The sequence below is a fragment of the Olea europaea genome, chromosome 10 (genome assembly GCF_002742605.1).
Source record: "Olea europaea var. sylvestris chromosome 10, O_europaea_v1, whole genome shotgun sequence".
Lineage (NCBI taxonomy): Eukaryota > Viridiplantae > Streptophyta > Magnoliopsida > Lamiales > Oleaceae > Olea > Olea europaea.
Window position 1 is genome coordinate 20,961,283 of NC_036246.1, and position 21,381 is coordinate 20,982,663.

At 34.1% G+C, this 21,381-nt stretch overlaps 2 protein-coding genes across 2 annotated transcripts; both read right to left on the minus strand.

The window, feature by feature from the left end:
* Positions 1-5,059: 5,059 nt before the first annotated feature.
* On the minus strand, positions 5,060-10,841 carry LOC111401470 (V-type proton ATPase subunit c''1-like). Its single transcript, XM_023029209.1, has 4 exons — positions 10,647-10,841; positions 10,490-10,567; positions 5,556-5,726; positions 5,060-5,449 (listed from the first exon to the last, which is right to left on the minus strand). The coding sequence occupies exons 1-4, from the start codon at positions 10,757-10,759 to the stop codon at positions 5,281-5,283; spliced, it is 531 nt and encodes a 176-aa protein (XP_022884977.1). The 5' UTR covers positions 10,760-10,841; the 3' UTR covers positions 5,060-5,280.
* Positions 10,842-19,981: 9,140 nt separating this feature from the next.
* On the minus strand, positions 19,982-21,360 carry LOC111400395. Its single transcript, XM_023027811.1, has 6 exons — positions 21,283-21,360; positions 21,003-21,238; positions 20,632-20,850; positions 20,466-20,554; positions 20,297-20,367; positions 19,982-20,128 (listed from the first exon to the last, which is right to left on the minus strand). The coding sequence occupies exons 1-6, from the start codon at positions 21,358-21,360 to the stop codon at positions 19,982-19,984; spliced, it is 840 nt and encodes a 279-aa protein (XP_022883579.1).
* Positions 21,361-21,381: the final 21 nt, after the last annotated feature.

The following is a 21,381-nucleotide window of genomic DNA, read 5'->3' on the forward strand; positions in this document are numbered from 1 at the left end:
GTAAATATCGTGCTTAGCTTATGTTAAGCCCCGTGACATGGCCAGAGGCGAATTTAGAAGTTTGAGTCAGCACGAGTGGCTATTGACCATCTACCATCGGCCACAATAAATTATTAAGAGTCTTTTGTTATCCATTTTTTTGCAAAAAGAAAAATACATTTTAGAATAGTGATTTGATGTAGAACGTGCGACTAAAAATAAAGAATAGTTTTGAATTTATGTGCAATATTATTTTATTAAAGAATATATGAATAAAAAGAAGAAAAAAATGTATTTTGAAACAAAATAGGAATTAAATAAGGCCTAAAGTATAAATATAATAATTATTTTGTTCAAACTGAACATATATAATTCTATTATAAGAATAAACAGAATTCATTAAATGACATTGTTGTCAAGTTTTGTATAATTTAAAGGCAAAGTGCAAATTCAAATCTTTAAAATTGTTTGCATTCAACCAGTCAAAACATAACAAATATTATTTTATTAAATTGAGTGACACAATTCAAGAGGTACCATAATAGTTAAGTTTACAACAACCATTACTTGAGATCATGAGTTTGAATCCTCATTTGTCTCTCTTCCTATTGAATTTTGGTAAAATTTATAGAATAAAAATAATACATAACAAATTCCTTGACAAGGGATTCGAACCTGATATTTTAAATACATTTCGTCTTCCCTCACCAACTGAGCTACAAGGATATTTGAAAATAGGATCAATTACCAGAAATGTAAGGTAAAAGTTTAATCTATTGTTAACCAAAATTTTTTTTCTTCCAACGGATCCAGCTAGGGCTACCACCCGCTCTAGCTGTGTCATGTCCGTCGCCCCTAGCTGGCCGCCACCTAGATCTGCTACTGGACATGGTACACCATTTAATTGGTAAATCATTAATTTCGTGAAACTCACCATTAACTTATTCACCAATTAAATAATGTATCATGTTACCGATACTTGACATAAGCTAAGCACCGGTATTTAGGAAATCATTTTCATATGTATATAAAACTCTTGTTTTGGAACTCCATTTTAATGTAGTTTTAAATGATAATTTTATTAAAAAAGTTTGGTTAAAAAAAGAAAAAAATTAAATTTACCTGTAATATTATTTTATTGAACAATGTAATTTTAAAAAAAGAAAGACAGATTAATGCATTATAGATAAAATGGAGACCAAGCATATTATTAATATTTTATAATACGACCATGAGAAGAAACGAAGAAGATCGTGGTCGGGACCAGAAATCTAAACGATTTACCCACTGATAGGTCACGTCTCTATTTGCTTGTCCACGTGTCAATATCGTACAGCTGGAATGGATCCTCTTAATTCTTTATTCCACTTTTACGTTGAACACATGTTTGACTTTAATTTTCTGCAATTGCAAATTTTTAATCCTAATTTAATTTAGGTAAAAGGAAAATATGAGATTTTTAATCCTTATTTGATTTTTCGAAATTTGATTTGTAAATTAAAATTTAAGTCCCTGAATTAGATGTGTGGAGCGTAATACGCTAATATACATTTTTCCTTGTTGATTTTTTAAGTGTTTTAGTGGTACTTTGAGAAATTATTTTATGTAGTGTACCGTTTTAATATTTTTTTCTCATATATAAAACGAATTATGAAGTATTTTTCTGCAAGTCATATTCGGGAGGAAACGTATATGCATGAGCTCAAAAACACTCTCCAATGCATTCTATAGATTGCTTTATATAGATAATTTGCAGATCACTAAACATCTGGTTTATAAAGTATTGAAGTATAATTAACAGACGCTCAATTCTGACTTGGTCTCCTATTTGGTTCTACTTACAACCAATGTTTTGAAAATTGATTCAAGCATCAATCTGAAAAGGGTAAAGATTCAAATGTCAAAATATTCAACCAAGTAAAGTTATCTCACGCCTTGCTGGCAGCCGCAATATGGGGGTTCGATTCTTGAGATATGGAATTGGACTTCTTGTAGGCGCAATGTATAGACAGCTCTTGTTCCCTGACCGTTGAGGCACATCCTGATTTACCTCCTTCACAAAACTCTAGGGGCGGGGCCCTCAAGGTTGGGGTTCAACCTTTTTTTATTTTTTTAAATATGAGTTATATATATCTTTTTTGTGGTGCATGATGATGATGATATATATATATTAACAAACAAAATTAAATTGTATATTTTATAATATTTTTTATTTCTTTTTTAAGTAATATGTAATCCCATGCAATCCATCTTGCCAACAATGTCATAATAATTTGTTGGTAACATATCTGACATCGTCTTTTCCTCGAGAAAGGAAAACTCTCGAGTTCACGCTTCATGATATTCCTCAAGAAAGTGAAAAAAGAAAAATTTAGAATTGATATTAAGATAAAAATTTAGAATTGATGTTAAGATCCATCTTTATTGAAATAGTCCAAAAATATAATATTTGGTGGTCGTGTGAGACAAAAGGGGTAATAGAATCCAAGAAAATTGTAGCTTTAGGGGGTCCGTACTCGGTTTTGCTAGTGGTACATTAGAGTGTACTTTAATGATATATACATGAATTAAGTAAAAATAAAAAATAAAAGTCTAATTCAGACTTAAAATCGATTACATAAATTTTTTTTGATTACTTCTTAAATTTACTTAAAAAGATCTAATATTATAATTAGACGAAATTCTTTGAAATTGCTGCCCAATAAATGACATGGCTAAAACGAAAAAACTATTATCTAAGGCTATAGCCAAACATAACTTTTGTTGTCCATAAACCTCCCCCATGCACATTTATTTAAAAGTTTAAACATGATAAATGAATGAGTAACTTTCAAAAATAATTAATTTTTTATTAGCCGAAATTAAATATTTGTGTACTTCTATTTTGAAAGTAACATGTTTTTAGAAACAAAATTTACTTAAAAGTGAGTTTAAGTTACTTTTTAGGCAAATTTGCTTAGTTGGTTTGCATTGTCTAGAGAGGAGGAGATTCACATGCTCAAGTCAACAAAGATTACGAGAAGAATATTAAGTTTTGACTTTCGATTTAATCATAAACATATTGTTTGGATTACTTGATCATCTTGTATGTATAAAAAATGATTAGTTCAATCATCGTCTATCTTGAGAAGATTTACAATGATATTTTTCTATTTTATGCCTTTTGGCCAACCTAATTTCCATTAGCCGATGAAGGCAATTATTTTAGCTCCTTTGAGAATTGCCCGTCAATGCATTATCTAAGCCTTTCTATTGTTTATAACTGATGGCATATAGGTATCGCACGTCTACGAAACTTCCTCGAAAAAATATTCCAAATTCACCACTTAAGTCATAATTTATTTTTGTGACGTGACATGCATTTATAATAAGGTTGACATCTTGAATGTAACTATCTCAATTTTATAAGCTTACCGTATATTAAAGTATGAACTCAACCATCTCTTACTTCGAGCTTGCCGATTTCATGACTTGATCCACTTATTGATTTTAATCAATGTTTTCACTCAATTCAGTTCAATCTCATCACTCTCCTTGCTCAAAATACTACTTTTTATTTCTTTTTCCAACATTTCTCTATTTTGTTACTCCTTTTTCCTTCTTTTCCTCTACTGGTTGTTCCACTGTCAACTTTAGGTGTAGCATAGGGCATGTGAGCTCTTGGTGGTTATCCATTTTTAGGGTTGACTGGATTGGAAGAGAGAGAAAAATTAGGTGGTGTGAAAAAGTGATGGCATCAAAAAAATTAATTTTGATTATTTATAATTATCTCTTGAAGTAGTTGTACATAAGCCAACTTGGTACACCTCCAATCTTAATAACAATTGGTCAATATCATTTAGTATTGAGATTCTTAGGTGGCATTATTTTTGTTTGACAATAAGGTCATTCCAATGTCAAGATCTTGCTAAATGCCACACATTTCACTAAACATCCTAATGGACACTAGTTTCCTCTTATGATAATAATAGCATATTAATCTTCTTTTGATCATTGACAACCACAAGTGTGTGCTAAAAGAGGAGGGTTTTCATTGGTTATTTCAATTGAGTCTACATTAAGATAACCCTAACTTGTCTTGCTCCCCACTAATATCTTTTTATATATAAAGTAATACTATTTGGTATCACTGATGTCAAGCAACAATTTAGGAGACAATTACATGTCATTAAATGATACATTCACTTAAATACAATGTCACACGACTCATTTAGCCCTCTTTTGATCCCCATTTTGAAAGAAATAGTGCATTTTGAATAGTAGATGATGGAGAAGATGTGATTAAAAATTAAAGAAAAGTTTTGAATTTGCATATAATATTATTTTATTGAAAATGAATTTTTGAAAAAATGAAAATCAAACAAGAGCTTAATTGAACATATTAAACCCTTGTTTTTTTTTTTCCCACTCTCCCCATTAAAAAATGAAAAATATGATCATTATCCATCACATCACATCAAGTCTCAAATTTGAATTTCTATTTTTTATGTAAAGCTCATAACGACTCTATTTCTCATTCTCATTCTTACAAAAATGAAAAATAAACGGGACCTAAGTTTAGCCACTTAGATTGATGCTCTAACACTATAGTGTGTGAAAATGACAGTGAAGTTGCTCAATTGGGTGGGTGAAGAAATCAAAATTCAGGGGGCCCCAACAGAAGACTTTGCAGTCCCCAGTATTTGATAATAACCTTACCACACAATATCTTCAAAAAGTTATTGCATTGAGCACCTTAATTTTGAATTAAGTGCGGATTATACGGCTTGGCTAACATTAACTTTTAATACTTTCTTGCTGTCAGATCTAATTCCTTGCTTTTGAGCAAAGGCAAAATGAGAAAAAAGTAAAATAAAATTAGGGATAATGGGTTTTTTCTTTTTGTGGGGGTAGGAATGACAGGGCGGTCCTCCCAGACCCTGCACTGTTGGGAATTTTTAGGAGGCGGGGACGGGATGGGGGACCATGCTGCCACCTGAGGGTACTGCCAAGATAGCCTACCACAGATTAGAAAATGTGCTCAACCACCTCATGAATGCCCATCCCAGCACAGTATCTCCAAGTAAACCAAACAAATCTATTTCATAGGAACTCGTACCAAATTTATTAACTGATTAAATTACATACAGTACGAGATTGTTGGTAACATATTTTTGTTCCGTGTTTTTGCCAAAGATTCTTCACTTTTACATCGCATGAAAACGACAAAAATAGAAAATACCCATCAAAACTACAAGCAATTGATGAAGACATAATATTAAAACCACCTGAAACTAAAAACAGTTGGTACAAAATAAGAACTCACCCCTTAGACGGCCATGTTGCTTGGGCTGACATGATAATGCCTACAATCACACCGAACAGTCCAAGAGCACTACCGAAAATCTCAATAACAAGGATCTTAACAAAGAGAGAAGAGTTTTGTGCATCAGATAAAGCGCAGCTGCTGCCAATTATTCCCACACACAGTCTTCGTGAAAGAAATGAAAGAAAAAGGAGTGCAAAAGAATTAGTGGATAAATATTACAGTCATCTCATTGAACTAAACGTAAAAAAGAGTGAGCAGGATAACTCACCCACAAACAAGATTTGCAAATCCCACAATTATTCCAGATGCAAAGATGGCATAGCCTGCTCTAAGGGACTCTGGATCATAAATCCTCGATGAAGGCACACTCTCCAGCTTTGTTTGAAGAATGATAGCCACAATAACTCCATATATGGCTACCGCCTCACAGAAAATTACACTGGGAGTAGCATAAAATTAGAAAAGAGTAAAACGGTAACAACAGCCAACAGGTCAAAAAAGATCAACTCTCACATTTCAGCTCAACTACATAATTTTATGCATAGCGGTGAATGGATAATCTTCACATGAACATATGGGAAGCATTCGATCATAGGAAAACATTATAATAGACGTGACTTGAAACTGAATTATCTGAGATACTAAGGGAATTTAGCATCACAACGGAAATTATGAACACTAAATAGACAACCTATATAAGAATGTCTGTGTGAAATGTTGGGGAAAGAAAAATATTAAGTGGATTGAAACAGAAACTGGTAAATTTTCTAGTCATGGCCACTTCCTCATTTCCCACAAGCAGGGAATTTATGCACAAAAAAAAAAAAAAAAAAAAAAAAAAAAAATTTTAAAAAGGTTTTTTAGTTCCATAGCATTATGCAAAAGCAGATCACACATGAGTTGAGACCTGGCTACAGGCTCATAAAGCAACTTGTTAAGTTGGAGTTCCAGCATCAAGTTACTATATTGGGAACCCTAAGGAGTAACTAGAATTCTAATATGCTTACCAGGAATTCCCACAGGCGTATTAACATCCATAGGAGAAATAACCAAAACTGGAAGAGCTAGACATTTTTCTTTTTCTTTATCTTTTTTTGGCTTTTAGTTAGTAAATTAGAGCATGTTGGGCAAAGCTTAAATAATAATTTAAGCAAGACTTTTAATCCACATATTTCGTAGGACCCACAACTTACTACCCACTTATTATCACACATTTTGTAGGACTCACAACTTATAAGCATTACCAAACAAGCACTTGGTCTTCTTTGCAAGAAATATTTTTCTCTAATTTTCTAACTTAGCCCATGTTCGGTGAATATAAATTATTTATAAAACCACTTTTATACACACATTTCATGGGATTCACAAGTACTTTCCAATTATCCATCACTTATTTTTATCAACTTATAATTTAAACTATTTATAAACACTTTCCATAATGCTCTGTTGTCAAGTGAAAAGTGCAACATTTATCAGGGAATATATAACAACCACTAAATCATTCACTTACATGACCATTTTCTTTCATTTAGTTAAACAATTTCCACTCATGCAATAATTAGAAGTGCACATAGGTTCCGCAAAAGAGCTAACAGCGAAAACACACAGCATGGGCACTTTAATGGGTCTTCAATTGCAAAAGGATACACTTCGTTAAATTAGGCTTTGTTAGTCATTTTTCATCTAAATCATTTGATTCCACAATCCTTGGTCATATGCTGTTGATATTTTGGCCTTGCTAAAATACATATAAACTTTATTCTGAAATAAGTCAAATAACTTTACTGAGCAGTTTCTTCAAATTAATAACGAATTTTACAGATGTTTGCCTGATTGACTTGGAAAAACTGAGCTTTCATAGTTAACTGAATATATTATGCACCAATTTATTATTAATATTATTTTTAATTTCTTAATTTATTATTATTATTTTCTTTTTCGCTGAAGCTCTTCCAAGCACCTGATTTCTGTTTTCTGCTTAAGTTGCCGAACACATTGCTGCCTTGGAGCATTTCGTCCATTTAACGACCACGCTCATGAGGGAAAAATGTTATTTTATTCCTTCTAGCTTTGTCTCAAATGATCTTATCTCTATTGATGGTAATATTATTATGGGAAAATTTTTCTCGAACAAAATGAATAAAAAGAAAGAAGATGAGAACAACAATTCCAATACTCCCTCAAGAGTCTGCTCGAATGTTTTTTCCCTACGAAAATGCAACTCAACCCCCCACCCCACCCCACCCCACCCCCATATGGAGAACTAAAGAACATTAAAGCAATCATATCCTATTTTGAAGCACAAGTGCCTATCTAGGAATGAATTAGTTTTGAAAATCAACTTAATAAACTTTCACCACATGTTTCACCAGACTTCTCAACTTCATCCAATCACTATTTGTGGAATAATTCTCAAAACTGACCACATGGATCATTGATTGACTCAGCATCAAAGTATATCTAGCATATCTTTAAATTGATACAGAACTCTATTGCTGCTTAAATCTAATTGATTCAAAAAATGGGTGGAAGTTCTTCTTGACCTGTCAATTTTTTGCCTAGTGGCGGATTCAAAAAAATTTTCAAGTGGAACAAAACTTAGTTTTGTATGTTGACAACACGTGAACCATTCAACATGCATAAAGTTAGTGATTAATTGATTATAGATACTAGATGAGGAAAGAATAAGCAAAAGTATTAAGCTAGAAATATGGGGCAAGACAACAAGTGGCATCAATAATTTTCTTAGGAAGAAAACTTAGATCTTGCATTGACATTGAATAAATCCTTTACAATTCACTTTGAATTTAAAATATAATAGGCGAAAGAAACACGGGAGAAAGTATCAGGAAAAAGATGGGGAATACAACAATATCTGCAACAGGATTGCACGACAATGTCATGGCAATAAAGTAGAGAAAGATCAAACAGGTTAGTAACAAATCCAAATGATTTATTTAAAGATTAAGCTAAAGTCAATTCTTTTAAAATTAAGTATAAAAGATCAGTAGAAAATGTTTAAAGATCTTAGATGAACTGAGGAAGGATAAGAAAAAAACTGTGAACAGTAAAAGGAAAGATAGATACAAGGTAATAAAAAGAAAGGGAACATGTCTAGAAAGCCGAAGAAAGAGTTAAAGAACAAGCTGAGGAGAGAAGATTAACAAAATGTGTCTAATTTTGTTGATAAAATCAGTAACAACCAAGTTAAAGAAATTTCTAAAAAGTGATGGCTTGTCAGCTCATCCATGACAAAAAATGAAACGGTAAGGACTTAAAGCAGAACCTTGCTAATATGTAATTATTCAACACTACCACAACATCTCACAATCGTGGTTGCACCATTGTACTTATCCTTACTAATATTAATGTACCCAATAAAATTCTCTCTCTCCAGCACCCCCTAGTAGAGCTTTTCTAAATTATTAATAAAACTGTATGCGAAAGAAAAGTTCTCTATTTCTATCAATCTGTGAAATATGTAAATGGCTTCTGATCTTCATAACATAAACCACACAAATTCTCTAGTAACTTTAAGTTAGACATTAGTGTATGCTCAATCACTTTCTTTCACAGTTAATACCTTTCTAATTTGTACCGTCTTCAATATTGCCTTTAGTCATATAAAAGTCACCTTAACACTTTTCCTCCATTTATTTGACATCTTTTCACACATTTAGGTCTCATTAAATAATTTTGTCAATCATAAAATACCCACCTTACCCAGACACTTCCACAATCGATCGAATTCCATCTAAAACAATTTATTTTCTCATTTTTATCTTCTTTCAAAAGGTCCATGATGAATAATATCCATATTCTTCTAATATATTTAACACATCTATCTACAGTAGATAGACCCGAATAAACGATTGCACACTTTTCACTACATCCAAGATCTAATGTTGGGCTTCAGTAGCTTCAAGATACATTAAAAATTAATCCATTTTTCACGTCAACTGCTACTTGACAAGACCTTTGTTCTCCTTGACGTTTCTCTCCATTGTTGTATTTCTACAATTTAGCACGTTGACCATCACGCAATAACAAAGCACACATTAGGGACTCTGAGAAAGAAAAGAGAGAGAAAAGTTAATTTACTTTTCCTGACTGAGATTCTCCGATCTCTCCTGTACTAGTGTGCAAATGAATACAAGTCATTTACACAGTCATAATAAACAAGATCATTAAACCTTTGACTCTTCAAGGTCCATAACCCAGTCCATTTGCCTTTTCTTTATTTATTCTCTCAAAAGAGCACCTAGGTTTAATCACTGCAAAGCTGGAGAAAAATGGATCCTACAGTAATCTACATTCTGTATGAGTGGGATCTCAATCTTACTCTTCCTTAGCCCATCCAGAAAATAGGTGGTTTTATATGGTTATCATTGGCATATGATAATATATGTGATTTAGCATTTGTTTCATTCTAAAGCCACCCATTATACTATCTCATACTAACAACTTCCTAAGTGGTACAGGCATCTAACGTAAGCAAGTTTGTTTTGGTGACGGACCCTCAATAACATGGTCCAACAGCTAGTGTCAATCAATACAGGATAGACTGACTGAGGTGAGAACAAATTAATGTTATGTAGTTCATGTACTTAAGGAACTGAATAATTGTTTCAAGTAGTACCTTTTGAGACCTGTAAGTCAGACATATACATCTATATACTCCGTTTAGAAAATATGTGCAGAATAAATAAAGCAAAAAAGTTGGAAGAAATATGAGACTGAAAGACCAAGAGTAGAAATAAGATCAAATTTCTATTTTTGTTGTCTTTTTATCTAAATTTTTTTATTTTTCTCTCAGAAAATTGCTGTAGGGACAATTTCCTCTTGCCTATTGCAAGAGGGGGACCCACCGAAGTACTCGTCCAAGTATTTGATAACTAATACAGGAATACACATGGATAGATATCCAGCCTTAACTGTCTTTATTAAGACTTAGGGCTCAACCTTAAAAGACCAACATTTTATTAAGAGAAGTAGTTTAACCCTTATATGATGGTTAAAACTTTGTCTACTCGACGTCCCCATAAGATGTTATCTCGTTTAAGCACATCTGATTCTTAACAGAAAATTCGATTCAATTAAAAGAATAAAACATACGTTCATATAAAATTGAATACACAATTTACATAATTGAGTTTCAAGAGCTCAGGTCTCGAACGTGTTATTAGAAAAAAATATTGGTACCTGATGAGATTTTTGGAAGTAATGCGAGGAGCTTTAATTGCAGCACCGATTAAACTACTCCCTGTTATATATATTCCCCTACAATTTTGCACAGTTTGAGAAATCAGATATAAAGTAACGAAATACACAACAGGCTTTGAAAGAATAGAAGAGATACCAGGCGGCGCCAAGGACGGAAACGCCGATAGATATGGCGATTCCGATGGAGGCGAAGGTGTACGGAGAGATCTTAACCAAAGCAGTTGACCATGAACTCGACGATCCAACCATTGTAGCGAAAATTTTCTTCACTATCTGTCTCTCTCTGATTCAGATCAGAGATCGGAGGAATTTTGATTGACAGAATTAAAATGTGAGGTGGTGGATTTGATGGATAATGAGAATGGGCCGAATGTGATTTGTCAATATTTGGGCCGCATCGAGTATGAAAGAAGTTTGGTTCAAACTGCAAAGTTTCACTATCTTAATGGGCTTATACACTTGGGCCCTTATTTTGTTTAGATTAAAATGAGTGGAAATTACACACCTGATTTTTAAGTTTTCAATTCAAAAATAAAGTCTAAGGATTTTTTATTCAAAAATCAAGTGATAATTTATTTTTAAATAATAATAATATAAAATTAAATTAATCCACCTAACCCACCACATCTACCAAATTCAATTAAAGTCTCAAACCCTAATTCATTTCCTACCTATGTTCTCTCTATCTTCACTATCTTTATCCCTCTCTCTTCACCTACCTGACACCTCTCTCTTTTGAGGTCGGCACTGTTCCTCTGGCATGACGTGATCGTTGATCCTGTTTAATGCACACGGCAAAGCAGTATCGATGCGTGTAGCTGCGCTTTATTGCGACAGCACCGTTGGTTTCAGCGTCGGCACAACTCTTCTGGCATGACGCGACCGTCAATTATGTTTACTGAGCACGACGAAGCAGTATCTTTGTGCATAGGGGGCAAAACTCCCGAATAGAGATGGCAAAAGAACCCATTCAACCTGATACTCGTAGGTCCCCACCTCAAATGGTGTGGGAAATACCCGCCTAACCGGGTAAATGTGAAAGGTATGCCCCCATGCGGGTATGTGGCGAATATGGGAAACATAGTCCCGGCCTCGCTACCCGCTCCATTTAAAGCTAATTTCAAATTTAAGTTTTTATCAAACAAAATGATAGATTTATCATCATTTTTAAAAAGAACCTAACAAATCGGTAAAAAAGCAAAAATATTTACTAACTAAAGCTATAAATAATAAAAGCAAAAAATAAAATAAATAAAAAATAAAAAGAAAAAATAAATGAGGCAAGGGACATACCTCGCCTCGAACTCGTCTTGTCCCGTTTTAATCGGGTATGGGTATGGGTATGTGTATGTAGTAAGATAACAAAAATACCTGACGGACGAAGGTGGGAATGGCCGACACGTCCCATACCCGCTCTGTTGCCATCCCTACTCCCAAACCAAACTGAACTAAATTGAATCGGACCCGAACCAAGTTGAACCAAATTGAGTGGTTCTTCTTAAGCTAATTATCCGTAAAGAGAGACATAAAAGAGACATAAAATTGTACTACGTTATTTTATAAGAGTTATAATTGAACATATCATTAGTAGAATTAATGCAACTTTATAAATATTAAAAAAAATTAATTATAGTACAGAACTTAGAAATCAAGTAGAACCGAATCCGGATGGTTTTATAATTAAATTTGGATCCGACGATTTTACTTACTAAATACCCGAAAATTTAGGGTTCGATTCGGTTCTCGTTAGAATTTAATTGAATCGGACCTTGTCCAGCCTTAGTTGTGCTTAGCAACACTTTGCTGCGAAACATAGATCTAGCGTGGTTGGGCCTCGCAGCAGTCGTCTTCTACAGTAATTTTTTATTCGGTTTGTCGTAGGTGGTTTACGTTGTGGATATTGGAGTTTTAGGGGGTTTGTTGATGTTTTGCAAAGTGGTGATGGTGTTGCAGGTGATGGTTGTGATGGTTTTGGTAGCAATGGTGCTGGCAGAGGTGATGCAGTTCTTAATGGTGGTTCTGTAGTGGTTTTACGTGGTGGTGGTTGTTTCACGTGGTAAGGTAACATTCTAGCAGGTGATGGCGGTGGTTGTAGCTATGGTCATACCGACATGGATGCTGTAGTTGGTGGTGATTTTGGTGGGTTGTTTCGAGTGGTGATGTGGCATTCTATTGGTGGCCATGGTGGAGTGGGGCGTGGTCGGATTTTGAGTGATTTTGACAAATAAATTGGTTAATTTGTGATTAAAAATAAATATGTAACTTAAAAATATGATTGTGACTCACAATTTATTAAGTTGTTGGTAGTAGATTGGATCTGGTCGTGGCAATTTTGTTGTGGTAGTGGTAGTGCGATTTGTGGGGGTTGCAATGATGACGAGTGAGGGTGGTATATATATATATATATATACCCGATTTGTGATATTTTCCCTTAAAAATAATAAAAATTTCAAGTCAAACCAATATTTATTTTTAATTAGACATTTTATTAAATTTTTTTTATCAAAATTTTTAGTATATTTTACTTTAATTTACACGAAAAATGAGCTTAATGCTCAGGTTGCTTTTCACTATGTTTAGTGGTCGATCTCTTAACTTGACTGCTTTATGGGCTCATCGAACTACTCATTTTGAAAAGTTCGAAATATTTCTTTTAAAGTTGATTTGAAGTTGATCTTTAATAGAGACAATCAATATTTGTAGGTAATATTGAATTGTAGGGGTGTACATTTTTATCTCGAACAATCTAACAAGACCAGAAACGAACTAAATTGAGCTTTCAATACAATACAATTTCAATTAAAATAAGTCTGGTTCTAAATTCGTAGAATTAAGAAACAAATAGCTCTTGTATGGTTTTCGGCTCTAACTATGGAACTAAACTTTGATATGGTTCTAAAACATTTTCTTTATTAACTTCTTAATTAAATTATATATATGAATTAATATGTATCCATAATCTATTTATTTTTATTATTCAAAATAGAAAGCGTGAAAAGTGAAATGAGAAAATTACCGCAACAGTTTGCAGAATACAATTTATATTTGAAGCATAAAAGAATTGAATCATATTGTTTTAATTTTCACAGTTTCCAGTGATGAATCGATTAAATTCGACCTCAAAATACTCGAACTGAACAATGTGGTGCCTACCTCTTATTGATGTGTTGCTAATAGTTACTCTTAATATTGAAGCGGTGAAATACAAAATAATCCGGTAATGAGAAGCTTAGGTGTAAAGTGAAAATATTATAATTTGATAACATTTCTTTGAAGTTGTGAACATATAAAAAGACATGATAAGTTCCATATTATCGAAAGGTAAAGAATTGAAAAAATAGGCTTAGATTAGATTGGACCATGTAATTTAAGATTAGTTCGACATTTTTTTTTTCATCAGTAAATGTGCAATATACTGATAAAAAATCATAGATAAGTACATTGGGCTACTCAGATAATCAAAGATCAAGTACGAATACAAGTTCACAAGCATACCCAGACAAAGAAAGATCAAGTACAAATACATATATCCCGAGCATATTCGGGCAAACAAAAAGGAAAAGATGTACAAATGAGAAAATCTAGCAGTCTAATGCCTTAGACTGAAAGTAAATTAAAACATACGGATACAAAGAAAACATAATTTTATATACGTGTGTTTTAATTTGTCTAACAATGCTATCAACCTACAATCTAAGGCTCTCAAAAGTCTTCCCGTTTCGTACCGTCCATAAGTGGTAAACAGTGCTAGCAAAAGCAATTCTCTTAGCTTTACTATGTCAAATCATCCCTCGAGATTCCTTTTTAATCGACTTCAATACACAAGGGATCGTGGACATAAAGCGTCTAATGCCAAGCCATGCACAAATCTTTCCCCAAACATGTGCACTGAACTGACAGGTGAAAAATAAGTGTTGTTCCGTCTCTATCCCAACTCCACAAAATTTCAATTTCGGTCTATCTCTAAGTGTCTTAATTTGTCCTTAGTTAATAACTTGGAATTAGCACCAAGCCATAAGATAAAAGCATGCTTAAGGGTGATGGAAACATTCCAAATAGTTGCCGCCTAGTTTACATCGCCCTTCGGTTTGAAAATATCATATGTGATTGAAATGTTGAAGTTGCATAAAGATATCCAATTGGACAACCTATCCCTTACAGCGGCCTGAACAATTCGTTTAGGTCGAGTAATCTGGTCATGTATTTCCAATAGCCTTTTAAACAATGAAGAACTTTCTTCATGGTGTACTTCCAAATATCAGTCCCACGTAGAAAAATCTGATTTACCCACTTTACCCAAAGAGTGTCCTTCTTGCTATGAATGTTTCAAAGAGTTTTAACAAGGAGTGTTGAGTTCCAACATTTGATATCTCTAAATCCAAGCCCTCCCTCATATTTCAGCAAGCAAATACTTTTTCCAAGCAACCAATGGCTTTTTAAAATCCCAAAGAAAGTTACGACGAAGACTAAAACTCCTTGATTTAACTATGATCGGAATAGGTAGAATGGAAAATCAAAAACATTTCACACCTTGAAGAATGGATCTCACAAGTTCCGCTCTCCAACATAGGCTGAAATTTGTTGATAAACGAGTCATAAGAGATAATTTCAACTTTTCCCCTGCAAGTGGTATTCTCAAATAACGAAAAGGCATAGATCCCTTAGCCATATTTGTTAATTGTTGAATATCCACCAACTCTTGCCCATGAACTCTCGCCGTGTACAAGTTAGACTTGTTCACATTCATCCTTAATCTTGACATGTCTCCAAAGTTGAATAAGCACTCCATCAAGATGCCAACCGAAATAACATTCCCTTTAGTAAAAATCATCAAATCATCCGCAAATGCTAAGTGAATTGTCTTCAAAGGGTCACATTTAGGAATGATAGTTGAACTCACTATTATTGGTTGCTCCCTTTAACATTCTAGAGAAATATTCAAGACAAATAACAACAAAAATAGTGGTAAAGGGTCACCTCGACGAAGTCCCCTCCGCCTCTTTATGAATCCATAAAGGTTCCCATTAAGCGTAATGGAAGAAGTTGGTGTGGTAATGCATTGCATCACCTATTCAATGAATTTTGTTGGAAATCCAAGCCCTTCAAGCACATTTTTGGGAACTCCCAATTAAACGAATCATACGCCTTCCTAAGATCAATTTTCAAATGGCATCTATGAGCAACTCTCTTACGGTTGTATTGACTAAGAAGCTCTTGAGTAAGGTGAATGTTTTTCGTCATGCTTTTACCTTTCACAAACGCGGCTTGTGCTTGCTCAATAATAGTACTAAGAGTAGGGCCCAACTGAGAGGCAAGGATCTTAGTGATAACCTTATACAATACATTACAACATGCAATATGCCTATAGTCTTCCATGGTAGTTGCATGATTTGCCTTAGGCATCAAAGCAATGATCGTGTCATTCATTTGCTTAAGTAGTGAGCTAGAATTAAAGAATTCTTTGACCACTCGCATAAATTCTCTACCAATAATACCCCAAGACTTTTCGAAGAAGCAAGATGAGTATCCGTCCGGACTCAGGGATTTATCATCTCCAATAGAAAATAATGTATCTTTGATCTCTTGTCTCGAAATCTCCAAAATTAATGCCAAACCATGCTCTTTTGATAACATGAAACCCCTCCCCCCCCCACCCCCGGTCTTCAATATATCATTGTTAATAGGTTGCCTCGGGCTGTTTTTCCTAGTAAGTCACTGTAAATTTGCTTGAATTCATTGGCCATTTCTTCCAATAAAGAAGTATATGAACCATCTCTTCACACACGGTAGCAATGAAATTCTTTTTGGCATTCCTCTTTACCATCGAGTGAAAGAATTTGGTGTATTTATCACTATTCTTAAGGTGCTCACATTTAACTTTTTGGTAGTAAAAGCTCATTTCCCCTTCACAAAGATCTAAAGCTTTTTTCCTCATGCGTGCTACATTACTTTGAAGTTCAACATTGAGACGATCATCATGTAATTCCACTTGTGTCTCTTTCAAAGCCAAAGTAGCCATATCCGCCCTCTTGGAAATGTGGGCAAAATGTTTCTTATTAAGATTCTTAAGCCTCACCTTAAGACTTTGCAACTTTTTACATAGAGTGAGTTGCTTCGTTCCCCTAACCTCAAGTTCCCGACAATTTTGTACAACCTCATGGAAGCTTTCATGGTTGATCCACATATTGAAGAACCTAAAAGTCTTTTTCTTGCTTTTATCAAGCCCAAAGAGTGATACAATGCATGATGAGTGATCGAAAAGGCATCTTGATGGTAGAAAATTAGCAAGATTATTAAACCCCGCTTGTACCCAATCATTGTTCACCTTAGCCCTATCAAGTTTACTGCACATCGAGCTATTAGTTCAAGTGTAGAAACAACCAATAGATCTCATATCTATTAATCCAATATTGAGGCACATATTAGCAAGATCCTTTACCTCATACGGAGTTAACATCCACCCCATTACATTTTTCATCAAATTTGAGCACATTATTGAAATCTCCCATGATCAACTAAGGCAAGAAACAATTTGATCCATGCTCCAAGATGTTATTCCAATGTAGCCTATTATTCACAATAGTATGAAAACCATAGACAAAGCTAACAAGAATAGTAAGTGAACTAACCTTAGAAGTTGTAGAGCAATGAATAATTTGAGATGTAATCTCCAAAATATTCACTTGGACTTTCATAGAATTCCACAAAATAAAAATCCGTCTAGCTTGATGGGTATGAAGGTTGTTGATTTCCGAGAAACCTCCAAATTTATTTCGCATCACCCGGTCTAGCTTAGGTTGCCTTAACTTAGTTTCCAAAACACTCATAATATCAATATCATACTAGTTTATGAAATTCCGAACCTCATTTTATTTTGAGGGAGGTTCAACCCCCTAATGTTCCATGAAGCAATCATCCTGAAAATATAACAAGGGAATTACCCCTCTTTAATCCTTTTTGATAGATGTGGTCCTTTGCTCCTCAATCTTTCCGTTTAGTTTATCACTGCATCCTGTCTTGGTAATCCGCCCATCACAAACTGATTTAGTTCAAAATGGTGCCAGTTTTGTCCCAAACTTGTGCAATCAATTTGTAGTTAATCAAACGTAAGATAAATTGCACCAGTGGTCATCGAACTTTCACCATACTTGCAACTAGGTCATTGAAATTTAATCTGATGTAATCAAGTCACTGTACTTCGATTTAAGAGCAGTCAATTCATTCCATTTAGTTCCATTGATAAGTATGTTGACACATTCACTAAAACTAATAATTTATGCTACGTGTCAGCCCGTTTTCCATGCCAACTAATCTAAAATTGTATTGGAGGCTTACTAAACTTTCACCATACTTGCAGTTAAGTTACGGACTTCATTTCGTGGAATCATAACCCTATACTTTAATTTATGAGAAATCAATCCCCACAACACAATTGGACATAGATTTTCTATCAATTGTAACATCAATGTGATGTTGTGAAAAAATAGCGATCCTTAGAATACTATGGACAATCAATAATCCAAGTAGCGGATTTTCTAGATACAAGGGAATCGAGATATAATGTTAAATTTATTGCTGAAGAGTTGAAATGGATATTTTAGAAAAAAATAAAATTAAAATTAAAATGGGATCATAAAGAATGCTTCATTCCTTGGTTTAAGTTCTTGGTTTATATTAGATGTCTTTCATATAAATAGATTCAATCACTTAATCGGCCATTTTAAATTAGCTAATCATAGTAGGCTGGTTGACAAAATCCAAATGAACAGACCTAAGTTTAATCGTGCATAAATTAAGTATATTGTCCTAATTGCATCAAGGTAAATTCCGATTGACCTATTTGTAAGTATGGTAAAAGTTGAGTGACCTCCAGTGTAACATTAGATTAACTGAAGTGGAAAAATGGATTAATACAGTGGTTCGGTTTTTAGAATTGACGTAAATATGAGCAGATTTTGTCACTCAATTTTCCTTTCTAATTAATTTAGATTTATTTTGGAATACTTGCTTTCGACAATATTTGTATAAAAGATGTAAAAACTTATAATTACAAAATTTATAAGCATTTAAAAAAAAAAATTGAAAGCTAAAAATATCATTCAATTATAAATCTCATGACAACATAGATTCAAATTACCCTATGGGTAGGGTACCACAAAAGAAAGTTGATCTAACTAGGACTATAATATGCTATAGGGGTTGAACTGTTCGTCCATTATAGTTATATATGAGCTGAGTTGAAAAATTCATAAGATAGTTCGATCCATATTCGATGTGGCTAATTGTCATTCCGAGAGGCTGAAAGAGAGATTTGCTTTACCTGATCCATGCCCCTATGTATTCTACTCGTATCGTAGCATGAGATCCCACAGGAATGATTTAAATATACCAATATCAGCCATGTCATCTGAGAGCTCATGCCAACCTTCAAGAATATCATCCTAAATGTTGTAGATAAAAGAATGACAAAACAAAGTTAGTGAATAGCATGACACTTGTGCGATGATTGCACATAGGTATCTTATAAAGCACTTTTAGCCCTTGTTTGGTTCTTTAAAAAAAAAAAAATTTAATTTTTTAGTAAAATTTGATGAAATGTATTGTTGAAAAGTCGTTAAAAATTGTGGGTCAAGTTGGCCTATAAGCTTTGCCTTCTTTACATGTAGATCTATATGATCTTCGCATGGATAGTCCTTACGACCAACTTCACCCCTCTGATGAACCACTCTTCGCTAGAAGTTTGACAGTAAATTGCCAATAGGTTTAATGCCATTCAAGGCATAGTGCCCTGGCAACTAATCCTTAATTTGACTGTTGGCGTATCAATGATCTTCGGACCATTTTTCTAAAGGTGACCTTGGTGCTTAATGATTTGTCAAAGTGTACATCTAACATATAGATAGATAGCAACGCGACAAGTGTTTTGTTGATAGTAAGGTCTGTAAACTATTTAGTTGAACACACTTCTTTCTAAGCTTGATCATAATCACCAGGTAAGATTAACATCATGAGAACTAGGGGTGGGAATCAAGTCGAGCGGTTCATCGGCTCGGCCGCTCGACTCGTGGGTAGCTCAGGCTTGTATTTGAACGAGGCCGAGCATGAGCCGAGTGGGCTTACCGCAAGGTGACCGAACCCGCTCAGCTCACCAATGGGCGAATGCCCACGAGCCTAAAGTTCACTCGTGGGCTCGTAAAAAAATGGGAACAAAAGAGTTAAAAAAAAATTTAAAAATATATTTTGAGCTTGTGGCTTAGGTCAACTTGTGAGCTCACGAGTTCATGGGCCGAGCCGAGCTCGACCCTTGAGGAGTAACGAGAAGAGTTCGTGCCGACTCGGTTCATTGTCATCCCTAATAAGAGCTCATATCACATTGTGATGAATTCTTGTTTAAACATACATTTAAATTAATTATCATATTCATAAAATTCATACGATTTTTAATTAACTTCACACTTCTGTTTTTCATTCTTATAGAATCCTCAGCTTTTTCTTGTAAATAATTTGTAACATATGGCATAAACGTGAACATTCACATAAGCAACACGTATATCCATCCACAATTTCATCTTTCTTGATTATAAGTATAATGGAATCATCATTAAGAAATCCCATAGCCTATTTATGATTATCATAACTCAAGATATCTTATAAACATATAAATCATGGTGTACTTCCAAATATCAGTCCCACGTAGAAAAATCTGATTTACCCACTTTACCCAAAGAGTGTCCTTCTTGCTATGAATGTTTCAAAGAGTTTTAACAAGGAGTGTTGAGTTCCAACATTTGATATCTCTAAATCCAAGCCCTCCCTCATATTTCGGCAAGCAAATACTCTTTCCAAGCAATCAATGGCTTTTTAGAATTCCAAAGAAAGTTACAACGAAGACTATAAATCTTTGATGTAACTACGATCGGAATAGGTAGAATGGAAAATCAAAAACATTTCACACCTTGAAGAATGGATCTCACAAGTTCTGCTCTCCAACATAGGCTGAAATTTGTTGATAAACGAGTCATAAGAGATAATTCAACTTTTCCCCTGCAAGTGGTATTCTCAAATAACAAAAAGGCATAGATCCCTTAGCCATTTTTGTTAATTGATGAATATCCACCAACTCTTGCCCATGAACTCTCGCCGTGTACAACTTAGACTTGTTCACATTCATCCTTAATCTTAACATGTCTCCAAAGTTGAATAAGCACTCCATCAAGATACCAACCGAAATAACATTCCCTTTAGTAAAAATCATCAAATCATCCGCAAATGCTAAGTGAATTATCTTCAAAGGGTCACATTTAGGAATGATAGTTGAACTCACTATTATTGGTTGCTCCCTTTAACATTCTAGAGAAATATTCAAGACAAATAACAACAAAAATAGCGGTAAAGGGTCACCTCGACGAAGTCCCCTCCTCCTCTTTATGAATCCATAAAGGTTCCCATTTAGCGTAATGGAATAAGTAGGTGTAGTAATGCATTGCATCACCTATTCAATGAATTTTGTTGGAAATCCAAGCCCTTCAAGCACATTTTTGGGAACTCCCAATTAAACGAATCATATGCCTTCCTAAGATCAATTTTGAAAAGGCATCTATGAGCAACTCTCTTACGGTTGTATTGACTAAGAAGCTCTTGAGTAAGGTGAATGTTTTTCGTCATGCTTCTACCTTCCACAAACGCGGCTTGTGCTTGATCAATAATAGTACTAAGAGTAGGGCCCAACTGAGAGGCAAAGATCTTAGTGATAACCTTATACAATACATTACAATAAGCAATATGCCTGTGTCTTCCATGGTAGTTGCATGATTTGCCTTAGGCACCAAAGCAATGATCGTGTGATTCATTTGCTTAAGTAGTGAGCTAGA

Coding starts and splice junctions, on each gene's coding strand:
- LOC111400395 (XM_023027811.1), bottom strand. CDS start 21,360: ATGAATCACACGATCATTGCTTTGGTGCCTAAGGCAAATCATGCAACT. Junction 20,851..21,002: donor CAACAAAATTCATTGAATAG/GTGATGCAATGC, acceptor AGAATGTTAAAG/GGAGCAACCAATAATAGTGA. Junction 20,368..20,465: donor TGTGAGATCCATTCTTCAAG/GTGTGAAATGTT, acceptor AATTCTAAAAAG/CCATTGATTGCTTGGAAAGA.
- LOC111401470 (XM_023029209.1), bottom strand. CDS start 10,759: ATGGTTGGATCGTCGAGTTCATGGTCAACTGCTTTGGTTAAGATCTCT. Junction 10,568..10,646: donor TCCGTCCTTGGCGCCGCCTG/GTATCTCTTCTA, acceptor GCAAAATTGTAG/GGGAATATATATAACAGGGA. Junction 5,727..10,489: donor ACTTCCAAAAATCTCATCAG/GTACCAATATTT, acceptor TGCTACTCCCAG/TGTAATTTTCTGTGAGGCGG.